The sequence below is a fragment of the Ptychodera flava genome, unplaced genomic scaffold (genome assembly GCF_041260155.1).
Source record: "Ptychodera flava strain L36383 unplaced genomic scaffold, AS_Pfla_20210202 Scaffold_29__1_contigs__length_4469600_pilon, whole genome shotgun sequence".
Classification (NCBI taxonomy): domain Eukaryota; kingdom Metazoa; phylum Hemichordata; class Enteropneusta; family Ptychoderidae; genus Ptychodera; species Ptychodera flava.
In genome coordinates, this window is record NW_027248351.1 from 4,356,099 (window position 1) to 4,379,307 (window position 23,209).

The 23,209-nt window shown below is 36.4% G+C and overlaps 1 protein-coding gene and 1 long non-coding RNA gene across 2 annotated transcripts; both read left to right on the plus strand.

The window, feature by feature from the left end:
* Positions 1–2,111: 2,111 nt before the first annotated feature.
* LOC139127155 (uncharacterized) lies at positions 2,112–11,027 on the plus strand. Its single transcript, XM_070693074.1, has 5 exons — positions 2,112–2,119; positions 3,628–3,682; positions 4,948–5,013; positions 5,098–5,299; positions 10,939–11,027. The coding sequence occupies exons 1-5, from the start codon at positions 2,112–2,114 to the stop codon at positions 11,025–11,027; spliced, it is 420 nt and encodes a 139-aa protein (XP_070549175.1).
* A 5,194-nt stretch (positions 11,028–16,221) lies between these two features.
* On the plus strand, positions 16,222–17,505 carry LOC139127101 (uncharacterized). The gene is made up of 3 exons (XR_011550927.1): positions 16,222–16,340; positions 16,619–16,772; positions 17,388–17,505. It is a non-coding gene; the product is annotated as an uncharacterized lncRNA (long non-coding RNA).
* The last annotated feature ends 5,704 nt before the right edge of the window (positions 17,506–23,209 follow it).

The window sequence follows — 23,209 nt, forward strand, 5'->3', positions numbered from 1 at the left end:
TACAGAAGATAGGAAGACACGATTGACGCCGCCAAAGTGAAGTTTTACTGGTTCTCCTACTGATGCAAAGCAAGGTGCTGATAATCACTTGTAGCATAGCACTGCCAAATGCATTTTGGCCACAATGATGGTGTCAATGACGAATCAAAGAAAAAATATGGCCCTCGAGATTGAGAGCCCTATACCAAAACACACAGTCTCACGGATGACAAGCCCCCTGCAGGGGAAAACTCCTCTCTTGCACCCATCCCAACCGCCGATCTGCTTGCAGGCCAGGGGATTATAGGCCGCAACCCAAAAGTAGAGCCCAATGCTGAACAAGAAGCAAAAATAATGGGAGTGATAGCTTGAAGGGCTGTTTCATTATTTGCCTAACGATGCCTCCATCATTATAGGGTGATGGACAAAAACAGGTTCATTGCATCCTTCGAGGACATACTGGTGGAGTATCAAAATACTGTGAGTTCAATCAGGCTTTGAACTCTCAATGTACGGCACCCAGTCACCTAGCAAAAAAGTCACAAACAAAACCGCTCGGCCAAATCCCCAATATCATGAAGATTGTGTCAAACAACCGATTGGTTCAATAATCGAGAAATCATACAGTTGGCGTGCCAGCTCAAAGGCGGTATATACGTTGCCCAGGGAGTGTTGGCCACCAGCATTCTCCCTATCTATGTCCAAGCACGCTTTTTATGACTAGTTGGCAAGCCGTTGGTGGCCTGCCAAGCTGGTACTTCCAAAAATATAAATATCCTCACTAGCGATGTCTCTCAGAATAATTGCCCTCTTGAGTACATTTTCTGGTTTGATCAAATCGTTGACCACTTTCATGAACTCTCTCCTCCAACTTCTGTTTTTTTCTTCTTCAGGCGTCTTGTGTGTGCCCTGACCCCTAAGGACGCCTTCAAAATTCTGTACGACTCACTGGGATACACAGTCCAGGTCATCATCTCTTAGTAGGGCCAAGTTCGCAGGCTGTGGATCTCGATGACGTAGGTGTAGGTGTTCTCATAGCACACACAATCGATCCCTGTCAGCACACCTGGCTTCGTATGCGATGACAATGAATTGACATCCTGTCCCTTTTCCTCTTGGCCTGGACCGCGTGAAAACTGATCTTTGACAACCAAGTTGCTATGATTGTGCTCACGCGAGAACTTGAGTTTTTGTATGAACTCATCCTCAGGAAGAGAGGCAAGTAGCCATGCCGCCCTTGTGGCTGTCATGTGAGCATTGAAGGCAAGTCGACAAGCCCTGATATGAATGCCCTCAGTGATTTCTTTTACAAAGAAGTCAAGCAGGTCCGCGTTTTCCATCCCACCCCCGCTTGGTGGCACCATCGAGCTCAAACTCTCTTTTGATTTCATCAATGACGTCAAGCCGCTTATCCCGAGTTTCATCAAGGACCGTAACCGTCCACTCTTCGCTGCAAACCTTTCTGGCTTGGGGACCTGAATATCAAGGTAGATGAACTAGTGACCCTCTGGAACTGGGTCAGGCATTTATGCAAGCATTTCTTTGGTCAGGTCATCCATGGTGGCCATGCTGTGGGAATATCATATTGCAAATATTTCTCTAACTTGGTGTTCGGACTACAAGGGAAGCTACGGGTTTCTCTAAATGGATGTTCACAGCATATTGCAACACATGTACCTGAGGTATACTGCAGGCGACGGTTCAATCTAAATGAATAGCTCTGGCCAGAGAGGATGATGGGCCTTCCCAGGGGCTCTCCATCTGTCTGAAAAGCAGTGTAGAGAAGACACGCCCTCTTGATCCACTTGCAGTGACAAATGAAGAAAGTGTTGGGAGGCTCGGTTAAGTAATTCTCGAGTAGAAGTGGTGCATTTGCCTTTCTCCCCTCTGCGACAGCTATCAAAAGCCATACAATCGTAATAAATCACTTATAATGATATTTCTCCAAGATAAATTCATAAACTGTTGATTTTTTTCTAAACGTGCTCAATCTTATAACAGGTATATGTGTTGATCTTTATCTCATAGCTTGAAAAAAAAGCATTTGCAAATATTCTTCGGGCATATGTTTACTTTCAGATAGCCATATTCCAAAAGGATGAATCGAATTTTGTAGATATCGTAAATGAAATATGGAAAGGTAAGTGGCTTACTGTTCGAAAACATCAATACCGCTAAAACTCAGTATTTTTGGTATTTTTTAAAGTAATTTTGTGCTGGTGTCTATTAATTGGTGTATTCTCTGGAAAATATGAATCGACCTACATTTGACTTTCTTATACTGTGCATGTACTTTGAGTCGTATCGTCACATGTGGGAGTTTACAAGGTGTCGCCAAGAGGATTTAACAAATGATGTTAAATTGTATGCCTAAATTTTATGGGGAAGTGGCCAGTGTGGATTATAGGGGTGTATGTGGGGTGTGAGGGCAGGATTTCGAGTTTTATACAAGTGTTACGTGGATTTTAACTTTTAAAATTTTACTACAGACAGTTTGAAGGGAATTATTTACAAAACATTTGGTTGGAACAATTGCATTAAGAAAGTAGAACAGAAGATTCAAAATAATAGATAGTACACTACAAATAATCATGCTACTATGAAGATTAGACCTGATGACAGACAATCAAAATTTAATAATACTATAATAAAAGTTTAGTTTCTCAGGTGACAAGGAGATTACACAATCAGCTTTACTTCGTGCTCCTCTATCTTTAAAACAGTAGGATGAAATGCAAACTATTTAGCTTTTCAACACATGCAATATGTGTGCAAGTAGTGTTGTTATTGTGAAAAATTGCATTTAAGTCTAGACTAAAATTAACTTTTAATTGCCATTAGTTATGCCACACATTACCGTCAATAAATAAATATTTTAGGAGAAACTCGAATTTAAGAACTCAAAACCAAATTTTTACAAGTATCCCAAAGTTATAGATAGTGTTCACAGATCAAAGTTATGTGGCTGTGCCTTTAAATTCCACGTATCTCTACATCTTGATGGCAAACCATAGCAACATTATTTTATCGATCGCATCAGGTTTTACTGTGTTGATCATATCTTACAATGCGCTGAACTTAGTTATGACCATATTTTAGAATGAAGACTTTTTAGGCGATCAACTTTTCTTACGTTACTTAAATTTCACCTGTCTCCCTCCGAGTAAAAAGTGAATGCTAACCTAACTGTACTGACAAATTCTCCCTGTAAAGCAACGGGATACATTAGAATTTTTCCTCCATTTACAGCTTTTCAAGTTATATATCCTGTTGCTGGTTGAATATTGTCTCAGACGGGTGCTAGTTGATACAGTCAATTGTTGGGTATGAATGTGTTCTGTCACCGTGGAAGTTTTCAAGGAAATTCCAGGATAATAACTTTATCGACCTTATTGAAAAAATATGTAAAAAACTGACCCACAAGTCACTTTGCTTCAAGAGATGTATATTCAAGAGGCAATCAATCCATACAAGTGCTACCAAATAAGCGTTCAATGGCAAAGTTCTATGGTATCAAATGACGCTTATTATATCATCAAACACTTGAAATATTTTGACAAAACAATTCTATTGTTATTGTTTTTGCAGAAACTAAAATGACAGCCTTGATACTTTTGAAGAACTGAAATTGGCTATTGTGTTGAATAGGTATGATACTGTCGAAGAACTCTTCGAAAAGGCGGACAGAATACAGAAACCCGAGGTATAACAAACTTAAATTAACAAGAAACAATTCATGAAAACACCTTGTTTTATATCTACGTCTATTTCTAAATAGTGTTCCGCTTTGTATAATTTTGTCACCAGATTGTTGCATCAACTTTGGTGAGTCCCCTGTCATTTTTAATGACTATTTGCACCTTTGTATGATTTAGGGTTGATTTTTCATTTTTAGTAAAAACAAAACTGTGATCAGCTTTAGGCGTTGATTTCGAGGACCCTATTCAAATTTATCAAACGTAACTACGTACTAAATAGAGCATTTTGTATGTTAACACAGAACAGTTTTTGCTTGAGTTTAGGTAAAGAGCTATGCTTCGAAATTGTCCGCATTATAGCATTCAACTTTGCCTTTCAGTTTCCGTAAATAAACCACTTTTAAATGTATAAAAACAACAATGGCGTTCACTTTTCAGCATCAATTCATAATTTCGAGCAAACTTTATCTCCTCTGAAATATATCATCACATAGTTTTGTTATTTGAATGATTATTCCTAGTAAATTGTTCCTGTATCTTTACGTTTGACGAACACCTAGAATACATATAATTATTTCAGATGCATTCGTATTTGATTTTTAGCTGTAATGGTGGTTCAGTTTATTTCTAAAACTCATTTACTGTGAAAATTACTGGTAAAAACTGAATTTTACTGATTTTATACTACTATATATATATATATATATATATATATATATATATATATATATATATATTATATATATATATGCTATTACCCTTTACTTCGTTTGCTGAAGCATAGAGAGCATTTCATGATTACTTTGCAGGAAATCATCGAAATTTTTTTCGAAATTGCTGATCGACAATAAGGCCGATTTTGTGGAGCTTTTTTTACTCAACTATATCGTGGATATTAACGAATATTTGACCTATGGAAGGCTGTGCGAATTATACCAAAAGGTATTTAGTGCTCTTTATCTTTACGGTCGCACATTTCAAAAATGAAATTATCGTACTTTTGATTTGTCTTTTGAAAATCGCACAATGTTTCAAAATGTTTGAATTCCCAGAATAATTGCTAAATTTCTTCAACATTTTGAATACGCCTTTTGGATATCGTAGGCTGTATTGTAAAAAAAATGTTGTGGTATACAGTCACTAAAGGATAAACACCTCTAACAAGTATCGAATAAAATATTGGTGATATAAGAACGAACGGCCAATTATGGCTATGAATGAAAAAAATGAGCCCTATATTAAATAATACTTTTACCACTCTTGTATACAGGTTCTTCAGATGGACGTCGAGGACCCGTTACATATGTTCAAGAAAGAGTTAAAAAGGGAAAAATTGGTAAGTATCTTTTTCTTCTGCATGTTCATTGCTATGCTCCGTAACACTTCACACTGGTGTCACTCTCATTTTAATCTCTTTCAGGAGAAATGTCTGGAAGATATCGGATCGTTACTTCGGAAGCTGACAGGCGATGAATACAGTGCGCTCTATAAAGAGTTTAATGGGAGACCAGAGAAAGCCAATGTATCAGATCCTAACAAACACCTATTCCTGTGGGCAGTTTTGCTGAATAGAAGAAAGCTGGCCATTTTGTTCTTGAAAAGACTGACCACTGGCAGTATCGGTTTGTGTCTTTTGTCTTCGATAATTGGAAAATATAAGCAACGTCATTTTAACTGTTACATTTACCTACATTGTAACAGAGGTGTACTAGGACTTCTTCCTAAGCGAGGACTTTTTCAGTGTCAAATGGCAAAGGGAATGCACCGAAACGAGCATGGACTCGGAGATAAAACAAACAAACAAAAAAAACAAACAAACAACAAAACAGAACAAACACAATACTGCTATTTTAAAGTTCAGTATATCATGTCTGAGCTTTAAAGGGACAAAGTCAGCCAGTTTTTATGAATTTTGTTTAATGCGAGATACTACTTATAATGTTTGACATGTTGAAAGATACTGAATGAATGGGTGACCATACATATATTCAACCCCGGTTTTAGAAATGATACATGAAACCATTGCGAAAATGAATTAATGGTCATGACCATTAATTCATGTTTGCGACGGTTTTATTTATTTGGCCCATTTAAAAATACTTAAAAATGGCCCACTTTGTCCCCTTAAAAGAAACAATCAAAATTTCACTCCAGCTGAATATTGCTACAAGGAGTTGATAGTATAACCTTTCTACCTGAAGTAAGGAAGACCTCTGAGGAGGGAGCGTTCAGTTATTATGGCCGGGGTAGGGCCGGCAAATTCTTCCTGCGCATCAGTCAAAATAAGTCAACCCCCTACCCATTGCACCAAAACATTCATGACTCCCTTTTAAGATAACAACACCCCCCCCCCCCCGTTGCTTTAGTGAAGCTGCATACACAAGCACCTGTGGCAATAAAACCCATAAAATGATTCCCAGATTTTTTCAAATGATCCGCCTAACAAACTCACAAGGTGTTTATGTTCAAATTTCCTCTTCTTATACGCTATGATTTCAAAATTCCCTCACAAAGGGATTGGGCAGAGATTACAACTGGATCGCAATTTTTTTGGCGCAAGCGTGAGTGTACAAAATTTGACATTTGGATTTAATTGATAATCATCTGTTGATAATGTTGATTCACTTTACATGGTAGTCTGTGACAAAACTATGTAATACTTGTAAATACTTTTTCAATACAAAATTATCAATATCTATGCATTTATCGACATTTAATAATTGACATAATTACAACTTGTATGTGTACAAAAAATTTGACTTCGGAATTTTACCAAGAATGTTCATCCACTAGACATGGGAGTCTATGATAAAAACTTTGGATATTTTTTTTTTCCAATAAAAACTTGTTATACTTGTATATATACAGACATTGGATAATTAATAACATAATTGTACTTGATTAGAATATGATGGTTACAGGTGCATATAATGTGTACAAGAAATTTGATTTTGGAATTTCACTGAAAACGTCCATTCATTATACATGTGAGTCTATGAGGAAACTATGAATAATTTTTAACACAAAACAAGCTAAATCTGTGTATTTATAGCCATTTGATAATTCATTTCAAAGTACTTTATTAGACTAAGATAGTTAAATATTGATATTAGTGGGTTTATCGCTCCAGCCCATATGCAAAAGGGATATACGACTAGTAGTGAAATAATAATTATAGGTGATGCGCAAGTTATTACATAACACAAACACATTACGCAGATATAACAAGTGAAGATCTCAACTCCAAGGCTTTGAATACATATTTGCAAAGGTCGATGAGTGTCTTATTATCTGACATAGACATTAGTGCTCGAAATTTGTTATTGTTTGGTTCAACATATGTAAATCGCGGTAAAAACTTGATTCTGAGGAGATTATACATTGGACAAATTAAGAGAAAGTGGTACTCATCTTCGATGTCACCTGTGTTACAAATCTTACATATTCTGAGGTGTGGGTCTATACCTTCATGTCTACCAACCTCGATTGCTAAATCAGAGGACGAACAACGAAAACGTGCAAAAGCTTGGATAAATTTACAATTACAATTCAGGAAAAGGTACTTCTCTGGTTCCAGTAAGCTCTTGAACACTCTATACGAGCGCATCTTTGGCTTTTCTACAAGTTTTTCAGACCAGCTTTGTTTGCAGATATCTGACACTCTGGTATATAGCAAGTTTTAAAAAGTGGTTTCATCTCCGACTTCCTGTGCTACCCATGCATTTCCAAGACCATGTGAAAATAAAAATGTTTGACTGATGTTGCCCAAGTATGTCTCCCTAATAAATCAAGGTTAAATAACATGATATATGTCTGACGAGGCAGTCTGTCAGAAGACATTTGCAGCAACTTTAATCAATAACTAATACAACGTTTGACTGTAAAAACGAAAATAGGAAGCAGTCCACATTCTCCGAGCACTGCCTCGTTTGAGGTAGTCTTATTGACTTATCGTAAACGTCGATACCACTTTCTTGAACTATTTCAATTACATCATAATATTGCAATCCCCTTATCTCAGATCTATAACATAAAATTGGTATAATAAAAGAATCTAAAATTTTAAAATGACACTTAAATGGGAACTGTCCAATTCTATGACTTGCACTAGGAAACTGGTTAAGGGATTTGTTAGCTTGTCCTGCCAACGTTGAAACAGTTTTAGACCAGATGTTAAGAGAGGACAAAACAAGGCCCAAATATTTATAGTGAGAAACAACTTCAATTTTGGAATTGTTAAAAAGCCAATTTTCTTGAGCCGTTTGGTGCCCCCTTTGCGGAAAATGACAAACTTAGATTTTTCAAGGTTGACAGACATACACCATTTTTGGCAGAATAGGGACAGCAGGTCTATAAGAGCTTGTAAAATACGGACAGAATCGGCAAAAATTACCATGTCATCAGCATAGAGCAAGCAAAAAAGGTCAATAATGTCTTGTGTGAGTTGTGTACCCATTCTGCCAGTATTTGAAATCATGGAATTCAGCTCCTCAATAAAGAAACGAAAACAGTATTGGGCTTAGTATGCACCCTTGTCTGACACCTGGTGGACATTTTAAATAATGTGAAGTAACATTTCTGGATCTGACACAGCCTTTCAAATCACTATACATGGAGTGTAAAATTCAGTACATCTTTCCATTTACACCGAGGCATTTCAATTTATACAGTAAGAGAGAATGATTACCAAATCAAATGCCCTTGAGAAATCCATAAAACTTCAGTAAACTTTTCCATGTCTGAAACTAAGATATAATTGCATATAGTACAAAAATATTATCTAAAGTGCTATGGCCTTAGGAAAATCCGGCATGACAGTCAAAGAGTACATTTGTAACCTTAGACCAATTGCAAAGCCGACGGTTTAGAATTGCGGTTAAATTTTTCGAATTGTTTAAAAGTATATTCCTCTGTAGTTGTTAACATCAGATTTGCCACCTTTTTTAAACAAAGGGATGATAATAGCTGTGGTCCACTCTGAAAGGAAAACACAAGAATCCGTAATAAAATTGAACAGTTGAACTAAGATTGGCACGATGTTTTAACTCCGCAAGACTAAATAGAACTTCTTCCTCTGTGATTCTAGAGTAAACAAAATCTCTGAAGTCAACATTGCCATCATCAAAGTCATTATCCAGGTCACCTTGGTTACTTAGTATGTTGTTATTCAATTCTTCTTCAACACTATTCAGAAAAATGTTATCATTCTCAGAACCATATATATATTGTTAAACAAATTATGAAAATGCTTATACCATGATTGGATGTCCATATCAACGGATGAATCATCCCCTCGTTTGACAACTTCTTTCAAAATCGACCAAAAATCTTTTGAACTGTTAAAGGCTGCATCAAGTAGTTGGTTTCTAATAGCTTAATATGTGTGCAAAAAATAGGATTTTGGAATTTCACCAATACGTTGATTCACTTTACATTGGAGTCTATGAGAAAACTATGATTATTTTCACAATGCTAAAGTAACTTAATCTGTGCTTTTATAGGTTTTTGACAATTGATACAAAAGTACTGGATTCAAATATGGTTTTGAACGTTCAGATGTGGACAACAATTATGATATTGGAATTTCACCAAAAAGTATAATTTTACTTTTCATGGTGCTAGTAGTCTACAGGCATCTGTTAAATATTTTCCCTGACAAAATTTGCTATATCTTTAATATGTAAGTAATTGCTTTCGGTCATTGCCTTCACTGAGCTCGAATTAAGAGACGAAAAGCCTCAGAGTTTCGCCAAGGCAAGATGTTCATGTGACAGATTATTACACTTTTGCTCAGATTTACAGTTGAGGTGAAGTACTACGAATTACGTCAAAATTAAGTTGTGGTGTCATTTTCTTGAAACTTTGCACAGATATTCTTGGAAGTTGTGCAAGTGCAAAAATGAAATAAAAAATGGGGGTCACCACGCTTGTTTCCATGGAAACGGACGTTAAAATGGCGTCATTAGAAATAAATAAAAATGATATAATTCACTTAAACTAAAGAAAGCAATTATAAAACGCTTAGCAAATGAGTTAATTTTAATAAATACCAAGACTTAAGATCCATATTTATTGAATGTATAGTTTTCATGATGTTTGTGAAGAAATTTTAACATAAGTATCGATTACAAAATGACGATATCGAAAGTATATCACTACATAATTTTCGAACTTTCTTCCTGTCGTTTTGAATGGTGTCATTTTGACCAAACTTGGCGAATAAACTCCTGACATAATACCATTTAGTTTACACTTTAATAAAAGGTGTCACCACGCTACTTTATACAATATCTCCAGGTGAATGGGTAATTTGCGCCATATAAATGGGAGAGAAATGTTAATTTTTCGCTCATATTGAATAAAAACCAGCTTCCTAGGGGTCAAAATATGACAAGGTTATAGGTCACAATGCATTTCTAAGACTCAAAAAATTAGGTAAAGCGCAATTTCAACAAATGACAGGTGATGTTAAATACATGCGCTACAAAATAACCCATTTGCGGCAGGCTGGAGTCAAATCTGCGCAGAAACGTTCTAAAGCGTGTGCGCGTCCGAATTCGTCGCCCTTTACCTTAAATGACTTCAGAAAATGAAATCATGCAGCGAATCATTTTTATCTCCGAAGAATATTTCTGAATACTGAAGTAGCTTTTTGACAGGACGGATACTTATGGAAATTAAGTGACACCCTTCTGTGCTGTTTGAAAAATACATGACACCCCCCCCCCCTTTGCAGTTTTCAAATTTAAGGTACCCCTGGACTTTGATGGCCCATCCCCGGCTGTAATAACTGGCCTGCATGCAATCGTAACGGTCAAACCAAATAAGCTTTACAACATTTCTGAAACAAACCCAACTAAGTAATCGAAATTGAGAATGTATATCATATGAAAATGAACACTTGTATAATCCATCAGCTGAGTTTGTCTGGGTACCTGTTCAACAAAATAACCTTATTTAAGCCACGAAATAAACCATTACAAGGATATCCCGTGCCCAAACAATCTAATTGAAATTCTGCAGTTTGTCTATCGATAGTTTTCCAAATGCAGTCTCCCACAATGCATTGTATAGCTATGCACAGAGCCACTTTTTAAGACGTCTTTGTTTTATGACAGTGGTGCCGTGTCGCCTCTTCAGTAAGTCATGGAATAAAATTACATAAAAGCTAGTCACCGATCATCTGAAGTATACCTTTGTGGTAAAAACACTATATATAATTGAATTTCATTGAATTTCAAGTTATTTCCTTTCGTCACAGGTACAGCTCTAATCGCCAGTAGAATCCTTCGAGAATTGTCTGTGTATGCAAAGAGGAAAAACAAACTTACCTTACACTCTGACATTTAGAACATGCATGGTAAGTGACCATTGGACTATGCTTGTAAGCAATTTTCTAATCAATCAATATGGCGCCTATGTAAACGTGATTATATCGCACGACAAATAACTCACAAATAACTTTCATTGCATACTTCTGCAAATCTTCTCTTACCCCTTCAGTGAGTTTGAAGATGTGGCCCTCGGCACGTTGGAGAGGATGTATGAGGCTGACAGCAGAAATTGTGAGCTGGCAGTAGTGCGCACTCTACCTGCGTTTGGAAAAACTACATGTTTATCCACTGCATATTCGAGCAATAACAGGAATTTTATGGGACACGATTGTTGTCAGAGCAAACTTCAGAGTGACTGGAACGGAAACTTGTCTATCTCTTCAAGGAAGCAATGGATTGTTGTACGTATACCTAAATGATTGACGTTCTAAGATACTTTTTAGTAGTATTATCACGGAAATCACCTTCCAACATCGCCTTTGCAATAACAATCTAGCGATGAACGTCTCTCTATTGTACCGTATTACGTTTTCTTAAAGACAAAATAGACTGTTTGTTGATCTTGAAAATAAATCATAAATCATAACAATGTATCTCGCCAGTTATTACATTAATCATCATGTGCAAAACTGAGTCCGTTCCATTTATTGAAGCTGAATGTAAATTATGATAAGTAACCATTTTGCGTGGAAATCCTCGCTCATTTTGTATCCAACCCTTTCTCGATCTTTAATTTACAGTTTTTCGTTGGGATTATTTTACCAATCTTTCCAGTCATGATGCTTCTTAACGAGTATCCTGAAGAGAGCTCTGGAAGTAGCGATAATAGAAAGGGAGCCTCCGGAAAACCTGGCAAGATTGAACGCTTCTTCATATCAGTGAGAACCTATTACACAGCACCGATCACCAAATTGTGTATAATTTTGTAAGCATCCAGTTCTTCCTCTTTGTTTACGAGTAGCAAACAAATAATTGTGCAATAAAATGTTAACTTTAAACCAAACTACAACAAAACTGAAATAAAAACATTGAATAATTGTATTATCTTTTGATGATAACCAATCATTAATCCATTTTGAAAGATCCATAAAGAGAGAATGTCCCTTGGGGAAAGATATTCGGACACCACCACGTTTACAATTCTCTTCTGATATGAGGGTTCCTTTTGACGCTCTTGTTGTAAAAAATCTTCTCATCGTCGTAATTTTTAGAAAACTGACAATTTTGTTCCCCATTGAATTTACACTGGGATGGCGGCCATTTTGATTTCAAGAAATCGGTAAATCATGAGCAATTTGTTTATCTGGTACCAAAATTTGAACGGTGACCCAAGATTATAATTTTGATTTTAAAGAGAATGTTTAAAATACTATTGGAGGAAAGATTAAGCAAAACTTTAAGTTTTTCACTTTTCAGGCGCTATTACCGTAACTGTAACCTTTATTTCAGGTATTGTCAACTACTTTGCAACACAGCTATTCTTGTTAACTTTTAACTGCACATTTTAGTATCCAGTAAGATTTCATTGCATAATTCTTGTTTAGGCAAACCTTAACGAGACTATGACAAAGAAAAGGATTTTAAAAAAATTACATGATCGTAGGGGATCCGTTTGCTTCCAAAGGCTATAGAGGGTACCCCTCATGATTGAAATAACGCAAAGTGTTCTTTAGGCTCCCTGATTAAGTCCTTAAAAAATTTAGGGGTGAAAATTCATTGGATATTATCACATGCACAAGCCAAGTTTGTCGTCTCCGAACAAAAAATACGGGATTAAATCTCTGGTCGTTCTACGTCACGACAACCCTCGTCTATGTCATCAATTTTGGTGCGTTGGACCTTTTTTTTGGTCGATCTTCGGTGTCCTCGTAAATATGTAAACAAACAACATGGCGGCCGATAATTCTCCCATGATCAAACTGTGTCTGACGTGAAAATATCGCAAACATTAGTCCTGATTATTAGAATCTCACAATACATCAACTGGGCAATTTTTTAGACCTCGTGTTTGAGTTTTGTCGCCGATATGCACGGGGGTTCGTATTCGTATGGACCCCGCCGACGCCTGAACTTTCGACGCACTGTGTACTTTCATGTGGTAGACATACGGTTTCCACTGCAACAAGGGGGTCAAGTGCGGTGTCCATGCCTCCAAAAGTCATGTAATGAAATCGATATTTTCACAGACTACGACATTAATAATCCGAACAATGTAAACACAAGAGTGTACCGCCTGTATATTCCGAAGGAATTACGTGAATAATTTGCGGAAACAACGAACTCGAAGCTGGTCGCGTTACCGTGGGTTCCGTAAGCATTGCAAACAGGGTCAGGCGCGACGTTTACAGTGTTCGCGCCGTCGAGATTCAGTCGATATTTGTTCCCGAAAAATAGCGTATCTTCGTCTGTGATAAATTTCTAGGACTATGCTATCTTTGAAATAGAGTATAACTTTGCGGAAGGCAGCCTACGTGTACACCGAGAGCTGTCATTTGCTCCACACACGAACGAACGTGAACGCTCACGCACGCGACGGACGACTGGAAATGATTGACAACTTGTGCACGGCGTACTGATATTATTCCTAAAGTAGTTCAAAAGTTTTAAACGCGGAATCGTCAAGGAAAACTTATTTTATTTTGCAAAAAATAACGAATTCTTGGCTTGTGCATGGGATAAGTATATTATTCCCTAATACTTTTCTTCGTTCAGCAAAGGAAAATACGAGTGACTTAATGACCGTGTCACCACGAGTCGAAGAAGACTCGTGGTGACACGGTCATTACGTCACTCGTATTTTCTTCGCTAAACGAAGAAAAATATTAGGAAATAATATCTAATTGTACGCAAAGCGTATTATATACATTTGCCTTCTAGAGAAAAAATAACAGATATTGTCTGTTACCTAAAACGAAGAAGGAAGGATTTGCTCAGCCATTGATATCCATGCTGAAGATTCAGGCGAGCTCGGTTAAAACAATGGCTTGGCGTGAAAAAGTGAAACAAGAGAGATTGTAATCTGATTCCTGACATTTTTATTCAATGTTTGGTCCAGGTCTCGTACATAGTACTGTTGTTGTTGTTTGCCTTCTTTATATTGACCGATTTGAGACCGTACGGAGAAGCAAACTCACCCGTACCATCGAATGGATTGTTGTCGTATGGGTCACTACGATGGCAGTGGAAGAAGGCAGACAGGTCAGGATACAGCTTCTGCTTATCATTCTGACATTCAGAATATATGCTTCATTCTCCGCATTTAGTAGAAGTTTGTTATAAATGAAGTGTAGCTACGTTTTTTATGTAACTTGTCATGTTTATTATATCGGATCATTAAAACAATTATTTTTTTTTCAAAGTGAACTGAGAAACCTTCTTTCGTGATGAAACACCTCCGAAAATCCTTGCAAAATATGACATGTCGCTAAATATTCCAAATGCTTGACACAATACTTCTTTGATTAACGTTCTCCATAATTGTACCTCATTTTCTCTTGATCAGTTGATCGCACGTCCGCAAAATCGATGAAATACAAAGTCATCAGCTGGATTTCCGACGTATGGAATATTTTGGATTTCGCCATGTATTTGCTGTTTGCAGTGTCTTTTCTATTACGCCTTATCCTTCCACCAAATGTATTCGTCGCCGCCAGAGTGATGTATTGCATGACGTATATCATATTCTGTCTCCGCCCTCTTCAGTTTGGTTTTGTTTTAAAAGAAGTTGGACCTAAGACAATCATGATATTTCAAATGGTAAGAGGCGATTTACAAAAAATGCAATCTTGTTTACACATTCTATTTTTTGAAGGACTTGGTTTTTAGGTTAGGGATGTTTATGTAAAGATTTTGTGTGCCAAGTGTGATAGCGAGTGTACGAGCGTAAGTGCAAACTTTTTTACAGCATGTTATGGGTCCCAGGCGAGAAAATCGCGTCGCAATATCGGTAACATGAGCACCGATAACGTGCAAGACGAAATCGCTCGGTTGTGGGCACGATTTTTTGTACTTTGTGCACAGCATCACTCGAAGATATAATCAAATGATGTATGCGTATGATACACAGATTTATGTTGGTTGTAGTAGACCTATGAAATTCGAGTTTCCCTCTAGATTTGCGCCAACGAAATCCTCAGCTAACTGAAATCCAATATGCAAATTCTCAATGATGAGAAGACGGAGGTTGTTAAGTTTTCGTCTCGTCCAATGATCGATGCAGTGAAACTCTACAGTCTAAGAATTGGCGAGTAGGATATTGCCCCGTCCTCTACAGTTCGCAATGTCGGTGTGAAAATTACTCACATCGGCCCGATGTCAGACCATATCGGTCGCATGTGTAAGAACGGGTTTTATGCACTGCATAGAATTGGCAAGATCCGTCAAGACAGACCCATCACAGGAAAGATGTTCCATTCATTTGCTACTTCTCAGTTGGGTTACTGCAATAGTCTTTTGTATGGTGTTGGGAAATTTCAGCTCGGAAGCCTTCAATCACTTCCAAATGCTGCAGTTTACCTTGTTTCGCGGACTCGAGAATTCGATGATATCACAGCAGCTGTACTCATTGATCGACACTTGTTTCCCGTTGAAGCTCGAATGGAATTCAAACGTTGTAAACGACCTATAATACCGTATTTTCTACCCAAAATTGTGCCTGAGGCTGTCTTTCGCTCAGTTTAAGCGATGTATATCCATTGCTTCGGTTAAGTTTGTGTGCGACGTGTGATAGAGAGCGTGCGAGCATGAGTGGTTCTGAAATCTGCAACGTGTGGGGGGGGGGTCTTTTTAGTCAGAAAAAATGTAACAACTGAGCCGGTTATTGCAACACTTTTTGAGAGTGGGGATTTGGCCGAGCGGTTCAGCCCGTTGCTTCTTCAGTGGTGACTGATACCCTAGTTTGTGAGCTCGAACTCGACTGAAATCACCGTATTTTCTACCCGTGGTTGATAGCTCTGCTGGTTGACAGAATTGTGGGGATTTGACAGAGCGGTTCTTTGTGTGGCTTCTCCGCTAGGTAACGGACTGCCGTATGTCACAATTTATTACTTGATTGAAAGCCACCGTATTGTAATGGTCCACAGAGACATCTGCAATGTTAGTTATGGAGGGACTCGCTTAATATTTTAATCTCGATCAATTACTTTTCTGTTGCAGATGAAAGATCTCGCCTATTTCCTCTTCATACTGATATTATTCATTGTCGGATTTGGTGTTGCTGTAGAGGCTATCTTGTATCCAAACTTGGACCCACAGCTTAATTTAATTACTCGAACTCTGTACAGACCCTATTGGCACCTTTATGGCGAACTATTTTTGGAAGAAATCGAAGGTATATATTTATGATGATTCCATGTTTTCTTCAATTGTTTAAGATCACAGTCCTGTTATCCCCGTATGCATTTTCCAATGAAGAAAAAATGGTATATGGTATGAATAGGTTTAACTATGAATACTGTGGTGGAAATATTACTGAACTTAAGAAAGTGACTATTTATACACTCAAAATCCTCTCATACATTAAAGATACAACAGCAAGCGTAATCATTTGTTTCGATGCCTTGCATAAATTAATCAATTATAGCTTGTAATATTTGTTTTTCTTCTCAGGTCGCATTGACAATGTGACTTGTTATGAAGATCCAAGATTCATGAATGTCTGTCCCCAGGTTGGCGAATATCAGTGGGTGGTGCATGGTCTAACGGCAATCTACTTACTTATTTCCAACATTTTACTCATAAATCTCCTTATTGCCATGTTCAGGTAAGATCACTTGTCATAATTTTTATTGATTAGCTAGCCACATAATAACATTTGTTGAAATAAAAGATTATTGATATTGAAGTAACATACAAGTACATTATTAACGGAGTCGTGATATCGATTGGGCAATCCTCTTATACCCACAAAGTAGATTTTGTTCTCCTAACATTGTAATTTGATGTCTGTGAAAATTTCTTTTAAGTATCTATCCTTGCGTGACACTAATTTGCTTTCCAGCATACAAAAATGATAATTATTGTCAAAATTTGATTAAAGACATGAATTTTCAGTAACAGTAGAATGTACCTGAAAACTAAAAGACGTAAAACTTTGTTCAATCTTTTTCGCAGGTACAATTTGATCAGTTCTCTTTTGATACGAAAAAACGCTTTGCCTAAATGTAAATATATTGGATATATTCGCTGCATTATCCTATGTTATCACTGTGTGGAAAATCAGTTACGATTCTTCAAACAAGACGATGAAAATTTTAGTTACTCAACACACGTAGTAAGTTATTGTGAAAATTTAAGTGTGAATATCGATACCGATGGCGCACTAACAATAAGTTATATTTCTAAGTGCCATAGATTCAGGTTTTTTTCATTCTCACAGTTTTACGTTTGGAAAAGTGCAAGAAAACGCAGAGTTAATCTGGAAGTTTCATCGATATGCACTGATATTTGAATATGTAGATAGACCGACATTAGCACCACCACTCATCATCATCGAACACGTGTTTAGGTTAATCAAATACCTAAAAATGCGTAAGTAATATATTTCCCTATTAAGTTTTGTAGCTGATTTTATTACACCCATTCATATATTTGCGTTTCGCTTATTTAGATTTTGTTGGGTCATTTAACATTGAAGTTCGATTAAAACGACAAAAACAGTAAAGTAACGTCTTAATGGTGTATATGCTTAACTTAAAGGCAGCTTTATCCGTGCTGCAATATGCTTTTATTCTTTCCTCTAATAAAATAATCGAATTTGACTGTTCGTATTGAAATGACAAAATGTGCATATAATATAAGGTCATTGCATGATACATGGATTTTGGGCCTTACATGCCGAATTGTGATAATAACCTTATTGTTTTAAAAGCATCGACAACTCTAAGAATATGTTCATCGCCGCCGAAAGAAAAACATGAAACTCCTACATCCTCGGGAAATCACGATGTAGAAACTATTACGACACAACATTACAGAGAACTAAAAACAATCTGACCAACTAAGCTACAGCGACGTCAATAGACAGGCAAAACCAATAGCGAACCCCTTAACATCGATGGCAGAATAGAAATAATGGCATAAAACAAGCATTATTCACTATGAAGGATCATTAGGAGGATTTGTAAGGTTTATGAGGATTTGCACAATGTCAGGACGGACCCGATTTCACATGCATAGGTACTAAACCCATTTTTGGTGTTATTGTAACATTGAATAGCAATTATACAGTACTGAGTTTTTTACTAATATCTTGACGCCACCCAGTCATCAAACCAGCAGGTCAATTCTGTGGTTTGGTGAGTTTCTGATTTTCGAGATGGTGGTGTCCGACAAAGAACGCGCAACTCTTTGTAAAGCAGCAATTTGCATATTCACGCCAATGGAATGCAACAACTGCAAGTAAGGTGTCGCAGCTCTGTCAGGGACATCTTATGCTCTGTCAGAAGGTGCAAGAAGAAACGCTTAGGTCTTACAGACAGTGCGACAATGAATGGCGATGTGACAGTTGTCAGAGAGAATGAGTTTGGCGTCATAAAGATGACGCCAATAATCGTTCGGATATTCATAATGATATCGTTATCGACGAGTTGCTGTGCTTTATTGCCTGTAAAATGCACCTTATGTTACGGAGTCGCTACTGAAGGTGTATGCTGATTGCTATTGCGACACTAATGTTGAGGATGCCAAGAATCTTTTGTTTGACTTGTCCTCGGGTTCCTCCTCGCAAATTACCCATGCTCAGGGCCTCGAAGTCAGCGAAGATCACAAAGAGGGCAAAGAGCTACTGGTGGTGGTTCTGGAAGGCGAGCTTGGGCTTAAAGACGGGGGATGCTCTCACTATAATCCCTGAACCACCAGTCTAATACAACTCGCATGATTTTGCGAGAGCTGCGTGTTTAGGCGAGTTGCATGCTTGCTTGTTGTGAGCCTCCTGATTGATGTGGAGGCTTAGAGAGGGGGTACGCCAGAACCGGCAGTTTCATTTCAGTTCTTTACTGACATAAAGATCATTTGAAGAAAAAGAGTACAAGTTGGACTGCCTCCTTTATAAAATTATCTATGCCATGATCCTGGTGTGTTCCCGCAATATGATCTATGGTTTGTAGTTGGACTGACTCTTTTTTGAACACTCTCATATAATATATGTAATTATTCAGGCCAGTCTTTACCCTCTTGTTAATTTACACATCTCATATAAATTTAGCTCCGCTTTCAAACTTACCAAAATTCAAAATAGCTTGCCATGTTTAAAGTCGGTAGAAAACATTTTTCGAGCGTAAGCCATGGTCGTCGGTGCAATCATTTAAGAGTTTGGCCCGACTCTGTACGATGCCTATTTATTTGTTTACCTGTGGTTTAAAATGTGATTGTTTGTAGAATAATTACCCGGAAACGATACTTCTATACCAATATTAATATATAAAATGCAAGTTATTTGTTTTCACTTTGCTAATTCATGTTATTATGTAGTAAACTAAGGCCTTATAACCAAAGGCGAAGGGTTAATAGCGAGGATGTCTTGAAATCCTTTTAACCGGGCTTATGGACCTTTTTTTATTAATACTATTAATGATATGAATAGCGGATGAATTAATTGCACACATCTACTGATCTGGTTGTATATTTTCTGTTTATTCTGTTGGTAATTTTGATACAACGTTTTGCCCTAAAAGTAGGACTTCATCTGTACATCTCATGATATGAATATATGTAAATATAAAGAAAGAAAAGTGAATACCATTTGACGATTGCCCGAATGAATTAAACTCGAGTGATGGACATTCTGGGCAACTGTTATGCTTTTTTGTGTACATATACAATGAAGATAATAAGCTACAACGATCAGTTTTGTTACAGGACATTTTTTAAAGTTATATGAATCTAACTTGAAGTAACTGAAAAGCTCGATAATTAGCTAAACCCAGAAATCTACTGTACACGAAGTGATTGCAACTATACTCAAAGTTCAGTGAGCTTAGTGTTTTTTTGAATGGTATTTGTCCTCAGGTCTTACAGAAAAGTGCTTGAAAGAAGAAGAAGAACAACAACAACAACAATATCTGAACAATCAGAGAAAAGACTCTTAAATGATTATTTCATGGAGAAAGACCAACTACAGATTAAGTCTACTGAAAGAAGAGTTAAATCCATCGATGAAAGGTACCCTATTGTTTTAAACTAAGTGTATTTGCAGATCACCAAGGCACGTTGTAATTTATCCATCCATTAAACCCAATCATCTAATCTTCAATTTATATATAAAACACCAATGCATTGGTTCATTCATCCATAAATCGATACATTCGACCAGCTATCAGTCAGTCCTTTATACTGTCATCAAACCATCCATTTACTTTTCACTCAATCCATTATCTGTTACCTGTCATTGAATGGTATATCTAGACTCGACCTAACCGACACCGAAACTGTTCATTCAAATACACACCTATCTATCCATTGTGTTTTCAGTCATTCCCCAAACCACCGCCTTGTAATGCAGCTGATCTTATAACACTTCTGACATATATTTCATGGTTATCTAGTCCTAAGTTTGAACACTTTGCGTATTTTGAATTTTGTTTATGCCAGAGTGGACAAAGCTGTCCTTGAAGTTTGTGAAATCAAGTCTAGTATAAGTAAACTGCGATTGGAGCTGAAAGACGAAATTGACATCATGAAGAAAGACATCCTCGATGAGATTTCGAAAATCAAAACGAAAGAATAGGAAATCACACCATATATCTAACTGTAGTGTATCTTCTTTTTTATTATTTCGAGCGAAAATCACATTCAGTAAAATTAGGTAAAGAAGCTATATGCTTTTTTCACATGAAGTCGTTTAAAACATGATTCATTGAACAGATCACGAAAGTATCGCATTTTCCATTAGCATTACTTCATTAAAATGCAATTGATAAATTTGGCAACAGTAGAAATACCAAATAGTTTTGGTCATAAATCAATAAAAGTAATGATCTCTAAATTTTATGTTCGTGTTATTGATTGTCAAAATCGTCTCCCGGACAGCTCATTTGTGTTTTTACATACCATCATGTGAACACGATAGGAAATTATGTGTAATAATTTGATCTTGATATTTTTTCAAATTTTCAAAAATGTTAGGTGTCCTGTACCTGATTGTCGTAATGTTACAAATAACTCATAAAACAAGTGTATTACTTAAAAAGAAAAGAAGATGAACCCACATTTGCAGATTAAAGAGGCATTAATTCACAATCAATTATTCCAAGTTAGTTCAAATCGTGTTTGTGGTATAAAGTGTGGGAATAAGAAATGACAAATATAGTTTACTATCATGGGGTTACTAAAAAGTCGATAGACAAATGACGTTTAGCCAAATTAATCAATCTCACAGATACAATTGGTTTTAAAGTGAACGTTGAAGATTTGTATGTATAATTTAGAGATATTTTTAATGGATTTCATTTTAATATTTGTCTAATTACCGCTATACACAGTGGATTTGATCAATCTCAGTTGTCAAGCATATAAAAATGTACTTACGGGAAAAAAAAAAAAACATTCATAGTTTACACCATACGTATATGTATGCAATACATTTTTTTCATAACATCTAAAGACAGACGATGAAGGGATGCCACGTCATTTTTAGATTCAGTGTGATGCATTTTGAGAAAGTTGACAATTGCACGTATGATTTTGTCATGCCTTTGCGGTATGTAATATAAACTTCTAGTCAATAAGAATTTGAACACAATCGCTTGTCTTCCATGATATTTGTAATAAGACAATACTATCAATAGTGAGTACAATATTATTACATGTCTCAATCATCGACAATTTGTCTTTCTGAATACTATAATGCTGACTGTAAAAGTATTCTGTTGAGAAAGGACAGAAATAGCATGGGGGTACAAAAAGTAGACAATTAGCAAAGCTAAACAATTGATCTAATAGATATAGTTTTCAAATAAATGTTTTTCATAGTTTACCCAAAAGATTTTCATGTATAACACACAGATAATTTTTCATGAAATTTCGTTTATCAAATTTGTTTTACGCCGACGACATTAAATGACCTTATTTTAGTGGATTAAATCAACCTCGATTGTCAAACATATACAAATGCACTTATGGAAACAAACCGTTCATACTTTGCATTATACACAACCACGTACAGTGAAATGACACTTACCGGTGAAATTTCAAATCAAATGTCTTGTGCACAAATACCCTCCTAATCGCCATATTCTGGTGAAGTAAATCCACGTTCATTGTCAAACATATATAAATGCACATATACAGCCACTTTGCAATGAAATTCCATTATGAACTTTCTTGTACACAATGCACTTTCAATCACCCTACTCTAGTGAAGTACATTTGAGTTTAGATACATATTGAAACGGCTAATTTCATTTTAATGCTTAGATTTTATAAGCCATCTCTTTTTTGATATATTTACCATTACATGTTATTGTCAACTGGACTGTTTTTGTAAGCTTCCGACTAAGATTCCATTATTTACAACATTCTGATCACGATTTGAATTTGCACGTATATAATACGTTTTATTCATAAGGTTAGGAGCTGATGTTTCAATGGTTTAGAATATTACTTTTTGAAAAGAGAGATGATGAACAGATGCCACGACGTTTTTAGATTAATTGTATGTTTCCTTCTTGACAAAGTTGCCAATTACATATGTGAGTTTGTATGCCTAATGGTATTTAATATAAATTCTGTTCAATTAGATTTTGAACATAATTGTTTTTTTTTCTATGATATTTGTAATCAGATAATTCTAACGATGGTCAGATCGGTATAATGACATGTCTCAATCATAGACAATTGTATCATCGCGATACGATGCTTCGAGGGTTTACTCAGTCGTAATTTTTGTTTATATGTCATTTCTCACCGCATCTCTCTGCTACGTTTCACGCACCCCATTGCCTTCCTCTTTTTTTCAATAAATTTGCAGGATACCAATATATATGCCAAGGCTTCAAGTTTGATCGTTCTATGGAACATAGAGTCTGTGAAAGTTATTTACTATCCTTTGAAGTATGGTCATACTTTTGTAATAGCAAGTCGCACTGCTTGACATTTCTTCACTACATTGTCAGTTTTATGATTACACAGAACAGTTCTACAGCATATTTCTTTTTTTAATCAGAACAACTAATTGTGGAGAATTTAGTTGAATTAAAGGTT

Excerpts from the sequence above, each read along its gene's own strand:
- LOC139127155 (XM_070693074.1), top strand. Across the intron at positions 3,683-4,947 it reads ACAGAATACAGAAACCCGAG|GTTCTTCAGATGGACGTCGA; the intron begins GTATAACAAACT and ends TCTTGTATACAG. Across the intron at positions 5,014-5,097 it reads AGTTAAAAAGGGAAAAATTG|GAGAAATGTCTGGAAGATAT; the intron begins GTAAGTATCTTT and ends AATCTCTTTCAG.